At 43.7% G+C, this 13,813-nt stretch overlaps 1 protein-coding gene across 5 annotated transcripts in view; it reads right to left on the bottom strand.

Annotated features, from left to right (window-relative positions):
• The window catches only part of LOC121535290 (histone-lysine N-methyltransferase 2C), a 128,871-nt gene that overhangs the window by 86,405 nt on the left and 28,653 nt on the right, over window positions 1–13,813 (bottom strand). For all 5 annotated transcript variants that reach the window (XM_041842193.2, XM_041842194.2, XM_041842197.2 and 2 more), the window contains exon 4: window positions 4,563–4,722. In XM_041842193.2, the coding sequence (XP_041698127.1) occupies window positions 4,563–4,722 (160 nt within the window). The remainder of the gene's footprint in view (window positions 1–4,562; window positions 4,723–13,813) is intronic.

Genomic DNA, 13,813 nt, shown 5'->3' with positions numbered 1-13,813 from the left:
ATTAATTGATTAGCATTTTAATGAGGGAAATAAGTATTTGACCCCTCTGCAAAACATGACTTAGTACTTGGTGGCAAAACCCTTGTTGGTAATCACAGAGGTCAGACGTTTCTTGTAGTTGGTCACCAGGTTTGCACACATCTCAGGAGGGATTTTGTCCCACTCCTCTTTGCAGATCTTCTCCAAGTCATTAAGGTTTCGAGGCTGACGTTTGGCAACTCAAATCTTCAGCTCCCTCCACAGATTTTCTATGGGATTAAGGTCTGGAGACTGGCTAGGCCACTCCAGGACCTTAATGTGCTTCTTCTTGAGCCACTCCTTTGTTGCCTTGGCCGTGTGTTTTGGGTCATTGTCATGCTGGAATACCCATCCACGACCCATTTTCAATGCCCTGGCTGAGGGAAGGAGGTTCTTTCCCAAGATTTGACGGTACATGGCCCCGTCCATCGTCCCTTTGATGCAGTGAAGTTGTCCTGTCCCCTTAGCAGAAAAACACCCCCAAAGCATAATGTTTCCACCTCCATGTTTGACGGTGGGGATGGTGTTCTTGGGGTCATAGGCAGCATTCCTCCTCCTCCAAACACGGCGAGTTGAGTTGATGCCAAAGAGCTCGATTTAGGTCTCATCTGACCACAACACTTTCACCCAGTTCTCCTCTGAATCATTCAGATGTTAATTGGCAAACTTCAGACGGCCCTGTATATGTGCTTTCTTGAGCAGGGGGACCTTGCGGGCGCTGCAGGAATTCAGTCCTTCACGGCGTAGTGTGTTACCAATTGTTTTCTTGGTGACTATGGTCCCAGCTGCCTTGAGATCATTGACAAGATCCTCCCGTGTAGTTCTGGGCTGATTCCTCACCGTTCTCATGATCATTGCAACTTCACGAGGTGAGATCTTGCATGGAGCCCCAGGCCGAGAAAGATTGACAGTTATTTTGTGTTTCTTCCATTTGTGAATAATCGCACCAACTGTTGTCACCTTCTCACCAAGCTGCTTGGCGATGGTCTTGTAGCCCATTCCAGCGTTGTGTAGGTCTACAATCTTGTCCCTGACATCCTTGGAGAGCTCTTTGGTCTTGGCCATGGTGGAGAGTTTGGAATCTGATTGATTGATTGCTTCTGTGGACAGGTGTCTTTTATACAGGTAACAAGCTGAGATTAGGAGCACTCCCTTTAAGAGTGTGCTCCTAATCTCAGCTCGTTACCTGTATAAAAGACACCTGGGAGCCAGAAATCTTTCTGATTGAGAGGGGGTCAAATACTTATTTCCCTCATTAAAATGCAAATCAATTTATAACATTTTTGACGTGCGTTTTCTGGATTATTTTGTTGTTATTCTGTCTCTCACTGTTCAAATAAACCTACCATTAAAATTAGACTGATCATTTCTTTGTCAGTGGGCAAACGTACAAAATCAGCAGGGGATCAAATACTTCCCTCACTGTATACACAAAAGTATATGTGGACACCCCTTCGGCTATTTCAGCCACAGTCGTTGCTGATAGGTCTAGAAAATCGAGCACACAGCCTTGTAGCTCAGCTGGTAGAGCACGGCGCTTGTAACGCCAAGGTAGTGGGTTCGATCCCCGGGACCACCCATACACAAAAAAAAAATAATGTATGCACGCATGACTGTAAGTCGCTTTGGATAAAAGCGTCTGCTAAATGGCATATTATTATTATTATTATTATAGACAAACATTGGCAGTAGAATGGCCTTACTGAAAAGCTCAGTGACTTTCAACGTGGCACCGTCATAGGATACCACCTTTCCAATAAGTCAGTTGGTCAAATTTCTGCCCTGCTAGAGCTTCCCCGGTAAACTGTAAGTGCTGTTATTGTGAAGTGGAAACGTCTAGGAGCAACAACGGCTCAGCCGCGAAGTAGTAGGTCACACAAGCTCACAGAATGGGACCGCCAAGTGCTGAAGTGTGTAACAATCGTCTGTCTTCAGTTGCAGCACTCACTACCGAGTTCCAAACTGCCTCTGGAAGCAAGGTCAGCACAAGAACTGTTCGTCGGGAGCTTCATGAAATGGGTTTCCATAGCCGAGCAGCCGCACACAAGCCTAAGATCACCATGTGCAATGTAAAGTTTGTCACCATTGGACTCTGGAGCAGTGGAAACGCGTTCTCTGGATTGATGAATCACGCTGCACCACCTATCTGGTAATCCGACGAACAAATATGGGTTTGGTGAGTGCCAGGAGAACGCTATCTGCCGCAAAGCATAGTGCCAACTGTAAAGATTGGTGGAGGAGGAATAATGGTCTGGGGATGTTTTTCATGGTTCGGGCTAGGCACTTAGTTCCAGTGAAGGGAAATCTTAATGCTACAGCATACAATGACATTGTAGACGATTCTGTGCTTCCAACTTTGTGGCAACAGTTTGGGGAAAGCCCTTTCCTGTTTCAGCATGACAATGCCCTGGTGCACAAAGTGAGGTCCATACAGAAATGGTTTGTCGAGATCGGTGTGGAAGAACTTGACTGGCCTGCACAGAACCCTGACCTCAACCCCATCGAACACCTTTGGGATGAATTGGAACACCGACTGCAAGCCAGGCCTAATCGTCCAACATCACTGCCGACCTCACTAACGCTCGTGGCTGAATGGAAGCAAGTCCCCGTAGCAATGTTCCAACATCTAGTGGAAAGCCTTCCCAGAAGAGTGGAGGCTGTTAAAGCAGCAAAGGGGGGACCTACTCCATATACAGTGCATTCAGTAAGTATTCAGACCTCTTGACTTTTTCCACGTTGTTACGCTACAGCTTTATTCTAAAATGGATTAAAATGTTTTTTTCCCCCTTCATCAATCTACACACAATACCCCATAATTATTTTAGATTTGTTTGTAATGTTGTGAATTGTTAGATACTACTGCACTGTTGGAGCTAGGAACACAAGCTTTGCGCTACACCCACAATAACATCTGCTAAATATGTGTATCTGACCAATAAAATTTGATTATGACAATGCAAAAACAGGTTATAAATTTTTGTAAATCTATAAAAAATGAAATATCACATTTACATAAGTATTCAGACCCTTTACTCAGTATTTGTTGAAGCACCTTTGGCAGCGTTTACAGCCTCAAGCCTTCTTGGGTATGACGCTACAAGCTTGGCACACCTGTATTTGAGGAGTTTCTCCCATTCTTCTCTGCAGATCCTCTCAAGCTCTGTCAGGTTGGATGGAGAGCGTCGCTGCACAGCTATTTTCAGCTCTCTCCAGAGATGTTCGATCGGGTTCAAGTCCGGGCTCTGGCTAGGCCACTCAAGGACATTCAGAGACTTGTCCCGAAGCCAGTCCTGCGTTGTCTTGCCTGTGTGCTTAGGGTCGTTGTCCTATTGGAAGGTGAACCTTCGCCCCAGTGTGACGTCCTGAGCGCTCTGGAGCAGGTTTTCATCAAGGATCTCTCTGTACTTTGCTCTGTTCATCTTTCCCTCGATCCTGACTAGTCTCCCAGTCCCTGCCACTAAAAAATATTGCCACAGCATGATGCTAACATCACCATGCTTCACCGTAGGGATGGTGCCAGGTTTCCTCCAGACGTGACGCTTGGCATTCAGGCCAAAGAGTTCAATCTTGGTTACATCAGACCAGAGAATGGTCTGAGAGTTCTTTAGGTGCCTTTTGGCAAACTCCAAGAGGGCTGTCATGTGCCTTTCACTAAAGGAGTGGCTTCCGTCTGGTCACTCTACCACAAAGGCATGATTGGTGGAGTGCTGCAGAGATGGTTGTCCATCTGGAAGGTTCTACCATCTCCACAGAGGAACTCTGGCGCTCTGTCAAAGTGACCATTGAGTTCTTGGTCACCTGCCTGACCAAGGCATGTCTCCCCTGATTGCTCAGTTTGGCCGGGCGGCCAGCTCTAGGAAGAGTCTTGGTGGTTCCAAACTTCTTCCATTTAAGAATGATGGAGGCCACTGTGTTCTTGGGGACCTCCAATGCTGCAGAATTTTTTTGGTACCCTTCCCCAGATCTGTGCCTCTACAAAATATTGTCTCGGTGGTCTACGGACAATTCCTTGGACCTCATGGCTTGGTTTTTCCTCTGACATGCACTGTCAACTGTGGGACCTTATATAGACAGGTGTGTGCCTTTCCAAATCATGCCCAATCAATTGAATTTACCACAGGTGGACTCCAATCAAGTTGTAGAAACATCTCAAGGATGATCAATGGAAACAGGATGCACCTGTGCTCAATTTCGAGTCTCAGAGCAAAGGGTCTGAATACTTATGTAAATCAGGTATTTATGTTTTTAAATTTGTAATAAAATTTGCAAAAATTTCTAAAAACCTGTTTTCGCTTTGTCATTATGGGTTATTGTGTGTAGATTGATGAGGGAGAAAAAATATAAGGCTGTAACGTAACAAAATGTGGAAAAAGTGAAGGGGTCTGAATAATTTCAGAATGCACTAAATGCCCATGATTTTGCAATGAGATGTTCGACGAACATGACCAAAAGTATCACATTAATAAACATACACAATACACAAACACAGATCCCCCCCCCCCCCCAATAGCCATGACTTGCAGTGATGAAACTCTCAGACTGACCTGCTTTTAGCTCCTCTGTTGGTGACAACACCAGAAGGCTCAGCTGCTTCCCCAGTGTGAGGGCTCTGGACATGGGGAGAAGAGGGCTTCTCCTCCCCCTCCCCTGGTCCCTCAGTGTCCCCCACCTCCACACTCTCCACCGGCTGCTGGGCTGGTGCATCTGATGGTGAATGGAGACACAGGGGATAGGGTTTAGCGGTAGAGAAAGATGACTTTCTATGCATAGAAACTCACCAGTATGTTTCCATAGAATCACACCAGTCATGTATATTTGTGTCAATGGTTGACATGACATTTCAAACCATGCCCTGAAGTGATCATCCATCTACCAAAAGTGATTGAGAATACAGCCATGAACCCTCTGACTGATACAAGTTGACTGGTCTTCCATGCAGTTTACGCCAGGTCAGAAACACATCCTTTGTTAGAGAAAGGGATGGATGGTGGGAATATGGAGACCATATGCTTGAGCACTGATTGCTATCGACCCAAGGGGAGCCCGGAGGCAGGCTGCCTGTCACATACGACAATAACAACGTCGACAAATCCACCAATGACTCACATCAGACAAACAGCGCAGAGTGTTATTATAAACCTGAATACACTTTAGTGGCCATTGGCCTCTGGAATAGCATTTTACACAGAGACTTTGAACATTGGCCTATAATTGGACGTCTGACCAGTAACCTCCGAGTGGTTTGGGTTTGTGGTCTGTGGTTGGCCTGCGCTGGTAGTTACATTCCATCTATTGGTGGTTTGTTATTTTGATGAGCATTTAGCTAGCATGTCACTGCAATCTGTGGTTAAATTGAGCCATTTAGTTCCAAAGCCAAGGGTCAAAGGTCTTCTCCAAGGTACATATGTTCCGTGTTCAGGTTTGATGGCTAGAATGTATGAATAACCAACTGCTATGGCGGTAGGCTTGAAAGAAAAGGTAACGTTACAAGAAAGGAATAGTATTAACGTCATGTCGTGACCTCGGTGTAGACCTTTTTATTCATATATTGTATGTTCTTGACCTCAGTTGTGCACACCGCACAAGGGGCCAATACTATTTTAAGACACATTGTGAAGTTCCATTTTGATCCAACTACCTGGTGAGAAAGCAGCAAGTACAGTGAGGGGAAAAAGTATTTGATCCCCTGCTGATGTTGTACGTTTGCCCACTGACAAAGAAATGATCAGTCTATAATTTTAATGGTAGGTTTATTTGAACAGTGAGAGACAGAATAACAACAAAATAATCCAGAAAACGCATGTCAAAAATGTTATAAATTGATTTGCATTTTAATGAGGGAAATAAGTATTTGACCCCCTCTCAATCAGAAAGATTTCTGGCTCCCAGGTGTCTTTTATACAGGTAACGAGCTGAGATTAGGAGCACACTCTTAAAGGGAGTGCTCCTAATCTCAGTTTGTTACCTGTTTAAAAGACACCTGTCCACAGAAGCAATCAATCAGATTCCAAACTCTCCACCATGGCCAAGACCAAAGAGCTCTCCAAGGATGTCAGGGACAAGATTGTAGACCTACACAAGGATGGAATGGGCTACAAGACCATCGCCAAGCAGCTTGGTGAGAAGGTGACAACAGTTGGTGCGATTATTCGCAAATGGAAGAAACACAAAATAACTGTCAATCTCCCTCGGCCTGGGGCTCCATGCAAGATCTCACCTCGTGGAGTTGCAATGACCATGAGAACGGTGAGGAATCAGCCCAGACCTACACGGGAGGATCTTGTCAATGATCTCAAGGCAGCTGGGACCATAGTCACCAAGAAAACAATTGGTAACACATTACACCGTGAAGGACTGAAATCCTGCAGCGCCTGCAAAGTCCCCCTGCTCAAGAAAGCACATATACAGGGCCGTCTGAAGTTCGCCAATGAAAATCTGAATGATTCAGAGGAGAACTGGGTGAAAGTGTTGTGGTCAGATGAGACCAAAATCGAGCTCTTTGGCATCAACTCAACTCGCCGTGTTTGGAGGAGGAGGAATGCTGCCTATGACCCCAAGAACACCATCCCCACCGTCAAACATGGAGGTGGAAACATTATGCTTTGGGGGTGTTTTTCTGCTAAGGGGACAGGACAACTTCACCGCATCAAAGGGACGATGGACGGGGCCATGTACCGTCAAATCTTGGGTGAGAACCTTCTTCCCTCAGCCAGGGCATTGAAAATGGGTCATGGATGGGTATTCCAGCATGACCCAAAACACATGGCCAAGGCAACAAAGGAGTGGCTCAAGAAGAAGCACATTATGGTCCTGGAGTGGCCTAGCCAGTCTCCATACCTAAATCCCATAGAAAATCTGTGGAGGGAGCTGAAGGTTTGAGTTGCCAAACGTCAGCCTCGAAACCTTAATGACTTGGAGAAGATCTGCAAAGAGGAGTGGGACAAAATCCCTCCTGAGATGTGTGCAAACCTGGTGGCCAACTACAAGAAACGTCTGACCTCTGTGATTGCCAACAAGGGTTTTGCCACCAAGTACTAAGTCATGTTTTGCATAGGGGTCAAATACATATTTCCCTCATGAAAATGCAAATCAATTTATAACATTTTTGACATGCGTTTTTCTGGATTTTTTTGTTGTTATTCTGTCTCTCACTGTTCAAATAAACCTACCATTAAAATTATAGGCTGATCATGTCTTTGTCAGTGGGCAAACGTACAAAATCAGCAGGGGATCAAATACTTTTTTCCCCTCACTGTATGCTACTGCTGAGTCAGCTTGCAAGAACAGCCATATTGGAGCTTTAGAGGCCAGTCATTAAGTTCAATAACAGAATAGAGTGATTGTGTAACTTGTTATTCAGAATTGGGAATGTCGAACAAACAAAAAATCCATACCCATTGTTAAAGCAAGGTAAAATAACAACCCTCACCCTCAGCACGCACGCACACAGCTGAGAACAAAAAGCCAATCGGCAAAATGAACAGAATCCCTCCAACTATAGCGAGAGAGGGAGAGGCAGAGAGAGCAGGAGGGAGGCAGAGAGAGAGGCAGAGCGTGAGAGAGAGGCATGACATCACTGACATGGACCCCTCCTCCATTAGTGAATTCAGTGTCAGACCACAGACACCATTGTCAGATCAAAGTGTTTCTGAAAAAATTAACCAGCAATACTCACTCGGAAAAACAGCCCAACAAACTGTACAAATCGTACAGATGGGCTTCAAACAGTGTAGAGAAATTAATTGAAACATTAAACTCAAATGAAATTAACTCTATACAGGTAATAACTCACAATACCTCAACAATAAATACGGTGTCAATTCGGGTACTAAAAACATCCATTGCATATTCCAAAAAGCAGCATCAAAAGCAAATCTGTGAAAACCAACGAAATGCAAGATCAGAATGAAAAACAAAACATTTAAATGTTTTTTCGATAACGAATGTTAAACAATTAGAAAACGCCTACGACAAATGTCAAATGAAAAACATAAGCAGCAAAACAACCCAGAGCTACGCTTTGAATACTTTGAAACGCTGAAACAGTATAAACATACATTGAAACGCAAGAAATTGTATAATACCGATAAGACACCTGATTAAACGTAATTGACAAAAATCTGTTCTGGGAAATGTGGAACAATTTAAGCATTAGCCATACAGGATGGAGGAATTTGGAAAACTTATTTTTTATCATCTATACAAAAATATCCCACAAAAACACTTACAGCATAACAAATTAGAAATTCAAGAAAAATGGAACATCCTTGAATCAGACATTAAAAACAACCAAAATCTATTAGATTACTCAATAACCCAACAACAACTAAATGTTGAAGGCTTGTAGTCTAAATAAAATGAGAAACGAAATGCTGAAAAACAGCACACCGGAGTTGCAAAATGCTGTGCTTAAATTGTTCAACATGGTACTACGCTAAATGAAAATCAAACGCAACATGCAAAAACTTTAAGATTTTACTCAGTTACAGTTCAGGAAATCAGTCAATTGAAATAAAATCATTAGGCCCTAATCTATGGATTTCACATGACTGGGAATACAGATATGCATCTGCTGGTCAAAGACAACTTTTTAAAAAAAGGTAGGGGCGTGGATCAGAAAACCAGTCAGTACCTGATGTGACCACCATCTGCCTCATGCAGCACGACATCTCCTTTGCATAGAGTTGATCAGGCTGTTGATTGTGGCCTGTGGAATGTTGTCCCACTCCTCTTCAATGGCTGTGCGAAGTTGCTGGATATTGGCAGGAACTGGAACACAATGTCGTACACGTTGATGAATGGCGGCAGATGAATGGCACGACAATGGGCCTCAGGATCTCGTCAGGATGTCTCTGTGCATTCAAATAGCCATCGATAAAATGCTAATTGTGTTCGTTGTCCGTAGCTTATGCCTGCCAATACCATAACCCCACCGCCACCATGGTGCACTCTGTTCACAATGTTGACATCAGTAAACCGCTCGCCCACACAACGGGCCATCTGCCCGGTACAGTTGAAACCGGGATTAATCCATGAGGAGCGCACTTCTCCAGCGTGCAAGTGGCCATTGAAAGTGAGCATTTGCCCACTTAAGTTGGTTACGACGCAGAACTGCAGTCAGATCAAGACCCTGGTGAGCACGACGAGCACGCAGATGAGTTTCCCTGAAAGTTTCTGACAAGTACAAACCCACAGTTTCATCAGCTGTCCGGGTGGCTGGTCTCAGACAATCCCGCAGGTGAAGAAGCCGGATGTGGAGGTCCTGGGCTGGCGTGGTTACACGTGCAGTTGTGAGGCCGTTTGGAGGTACTGCCAAATTCTCTAAAACGACGTATGGTCGCACGCTCCCACAAAACTTGAGACATCTGTGGCATTGTGTTGTGTGACAAAACTGCACATTTTAGGAGTGGCCTTTTATTGTCTTCCAATTGGCTCATTCATCCCCCCTCTTCTCCCCTGTAACTATTCCACAGGTCATTGCTGTAAATGAGAATGTGTTCTCAGTCAACTTACCTGGTAAAATAAGGGTAAAATAAAAAAAATTAAAAAGGTGAACCTGTAATGATCATGCTGTTTAATCAGCTTCTTAATACGCCACACCTGTCAGGTGGATGGATTATCTCGGTAAAGGAGAAATGCTCACTAAAAAGGGAAGTAAACAAATTTGTGCACAAAATTTGACGTATGGAACATTTCTGAGATCTTTTATTTCAGCTCATGGAACCAACACTTTAAATGTTGTGTTCACACTACTGACCATATACACACACACACACACACACACACACACACCTTAGACACACTAATGAATAAACACGCCCACCAAAAGAAAGAGGGCAAAATCTTTGCTTGCTTTCTTGACTTTGAAAAAGCATTTGATTCTATTTGGCACAAAGGCCTATTCTTTGAAATTCTCCAAAGTGGGCATGGTGGTAAGGTGTATGACTTAATAAACTATATGTACACAGAAAACAAGTGTGCAATAACAAAAATTAAAAACATTATTTTTACAAGGTCGAGGTGTGCCACAAGGCTGCAGTTTGAGTCCAAACCTATTAAACATTTACACTACCGTTCAAAAGTTTGGGGTCACTTAGAAATTTTAAAAGAAAAGCAATTTTTTGTCCTTTAAAATAACATCAAATTGATCAGAAATACAGTGTATACATTGTTAATGTTGTAAATGGCTATTGTAGCTGGAAACGGTTGATTTTTAATTGAATATCTACATAGGCGTACAGAGGCCCATTATCAGCAACCATCAGTCCTGTGTTCCAATGGCACGTTGTGTTTGCTAATCCACGTTTATCATTTTAGAAGGCTAATTGATCATTAGAAAACCCTTTTGCAATTATGTTAGCACAGCTGAAAACTGTTGTGCTGATTAAAGAAGCAATAAAACTGGCCTTCTTGAGACTAGTTGAGTATCTGGAGCATCAGCAATTGTGGGTTCGGTTACAGCCTCAAAATGGTCTTAAACAAATAACTTTCTTCTGAAAGTCAGTCTATTCTTGTTCTGAGAAATGAAGGCTATTCCATGCGAGAAATTGCCAAGAAACTGAAGATCTCGTACAACGCTGTGTACTACTTCCTTCACAGAACAGCGCAAACTGGCTCTAACCAGAATAGAAAGAGGAGTGGGAGGCCCCGGTGAACAACTGAGCAAGAGGACAAATACATTAGTGTCTAGTTTGAGAAACAGACGCCTCATAGGTCCTCAACTGGCAGCTTCATTAAATAGTACCCGCAAAACACCAGTCTCAACAGTGAAGAGGCGACTCCGGGATGCTGACCTTCTAGGCAGAGCTGCAAAGAAAAAGCCACAGCTTAGACTGGCCAATAAAAAGAAAAGATTAAGATGGGCAAAAGAACACAGACACTGGACAGAGGAAGATTGGAAAAAAGTGTTATGGACAGATAAATTGAAGTTTGAGGTGTTCGGATCACAAAGAAGAACATTTGTGAGACGCAGACCAAATGAAAAGATGCTGGAGGAGTGCTTGATACCATCTGTCAAGCATGGTGGAGGCAATGTGATGGTCTGGGGGTGCTTTGGTGGTGGTAAAGTGGGAGATTTGTACAGGGTAAAAGGGATCTTGCAGAAGGAAGGCTATCACTCCATTTTGCAACGCCATGCCATACCCTGTGGACGGCACATGATTGGAGCCAATTTCCTCCTACAACAGGACAATGACCCAAAGCACAGCTCCAAACTATGCAAGAACTATTTAGGGAAGAAGCAGTCAGCTGGTATTCTGTCTATAACAGAGTGGCCAGCACAGTCACCGGATCTCAACCCTATTGAGCTGTTGTGGGAGCAGCTTGACCGTATGGTACGTAAAAAGTGTCCATCAAGCCAATCCAACGTGTGTGAGATGCTTCAGGAAGCATGGGGTGAAATCTCTTCAGATTACCTCAACAAATTGACAACTAGAATGCCAAAGGTCTGCAAGGCTGCTGCAAATGGAGGAATTCTTTGACAAAAGCAAAATTTGAAGGACAATTATTATTTCTATTAAAAATCATTATTTCTAACCTTGTCAGGCCCTCTGTAGGTCAGTTGGTAGAGCATGGCGTTTGCAACGCCAGGGTTGTGGGTTCGTTTCCCACGGGGGGCCAGTATGAAAATGTATGCACTCACTAACTGTAAGTAGCTCTGGATAAGAGTGTCTGCTAAATGACTAAAATGTAAATGTAAAATGTCAATGACTACATTTCCTATGCATTTTGCTATATTTCCTATTCAAACTCATTTCATGTACAGTGGGGAGAACAAGTATTTGATACACTGCCGATTTTGCAGGTTTTCCTACTTACAAAGCATGTAGAGGTCTGTAATTTTTATCATAGGTACACTTCAACTGTGAGAGACGGAATCTAAAACAAAAATCCAGAAAATCACATTGTATGATTTTTAAATAATTAATTTGCATTTTATTGCATGACATAAGTATTTGATCACCTACCAACCAGTAAGAATTCCGGCTCTCACAGACCTGTTAGTTTTTCTTTAAGAAGCCCTCCTGTTCTCCACTCATTACCTGTATTAACTGCACCTGTTTGAACTCGTTACCTGTATAAAAGAGAATTGTCCACACACTCAATCAAACAGACTCCAACCTCTCCACAATGGCCAAGACCCGAGAGCTGTGTAAGGACATCAGGGATAAAATTGTAGACCTGCACAAGGCTGGGATGGGCTACAGGACAATAGGCAAGCAGCTTGGTGAGAAGGCAACAACTGTTGGCGCAATTATTAGAACATGGAAGAAGTTCAAGATGACGGTCAATCACCCTCGGTCTGGTGCTCCATGCAAGATCTCACCTCGTGGAGCATCAATGATCATGAGGAAGGTGAGGGATCAGCCCAGAACTAAAAACGGCAGGACCTGGTCAATGACCTGAAGAGAGCTGGGACCACAGTCTCAAAGAAAACCATTAGTAACACACTACGCCGTTATGGATTAAAATCCTGCAGCGCACGCAAGGTCCCCCTGCTCAAGCCAGCGCATGTCCAGGCCCGTCTGAAGTTTGCCAATGACCATCTGGATGATCCAGAGGAGGAATGGGAGAAGGTCATGTGGTCTGATGAGACAAAAATAGAGCTTTTTAGGTCTAAACTCCACTCGCCGTGTTTGGAGGAAGAAGAAGGATGAGTACAACCCCAAGAACACCATCCCAACCGTGAAGCATGGAGGTGGAAACATCATTCTTTGGGGATGCTTTTCTGCAAAGAGGACAGGACGTCTGCACTGTATTGAGGGGAGGATGGATGGGGCCATGTATCGCGAGATCTTGGCCAACAACCTCCTTCCCTCAGTAAGAGCATTGAAGATGGGTCGTGGCTGGGTCTTCCAGCATGACAACGACCCGAAACACATAGCCAGGGCAACTAAGGAGTGGCTCCGTAAGAAGCATCTCAAGGTCCTGGAGTGGCCTAGCCAGTCTCCAGACCTGAACCCAATAGAAAATCTTTGGAGGGGAGCTGAAAGTCCGTATTGCCCAGCGACAGCCCCCGAAACCTGAAGGATCTGGAGAAGGTCTGTATGGAGGAGTGGGCCAAAATCCCTGCTGCAGTGTGTGCAAACCTGGTCAAGAACTACAGGAAACGTATGATCTCTGTAATTGCAAACACAGGTTTCTGTACCAAATATTAAGTTCTGCTTTTCTGATGTATCAAATACTTATGTCATGCAATAAAATGCAAATGAATTACTTAAAAATCATACAATGTGATTTTCTGGATTTTTGTTTTAGATTCCGTCTCTCACAGTTGAAGTATACCTATGATAAATATTACAGACCTCTACATGCTTTGTAAGTAGGAAAACCTGCAAAATCGCCAGTGTATCAAATACTTGTTCTCCCCACTGTATGTTTTCATGGAAAACAAGGCCATTTCTAAGTGACCCCAAACGTTTGAACGGTAGTATATGAAGGAATTAGCAGACATTCTGCAAACCCCGGGCCTCACACTATTTGACACAGAGGTAAAATACCTGCTATATGCTGATGATTTGGTTCTTCTAGCACCAACCAAAGAAGGTCTTCAACAGAACCTTAACATTCTAGAGCAATACTGCCATAATTGGTAAAAGACTAAAATCTTGATTGTACACACAAAAAAAATTACTCCTACCTTGGTCTGACCATATCTGCAAAAGTATACTCATAGGCAAAGGAGCACAACTCCTCTTGCAGCCAAATATGTATTTGCCTGCCACAGCCTGAGGGACAAGGAATAATAACATCTTCAAATAAGACATTTAATTATTTATTTTTTGTGATTATTATT

The sequence above is a fragment of the Coregonus clupeaformis genome, chromosome 21 (assembly GCF_020615455.1).
Source record: "Coregonus clupeaformis isolate EN_2021a chromosome 21, ASM2061545v1, whole genome shotgun sequence".
Classification (NCBI taxonomy): Eukaryota; Metazoa; Chordata; class Actinopteri; order Salmoniformes; family Salmonidae; genus Coregonus; species Coregonus clupeaformis.
Note: the sequence above shows the minus strand (reverse complement) of the source record. Positions and strands in the feature narration are given on the sequence as shown.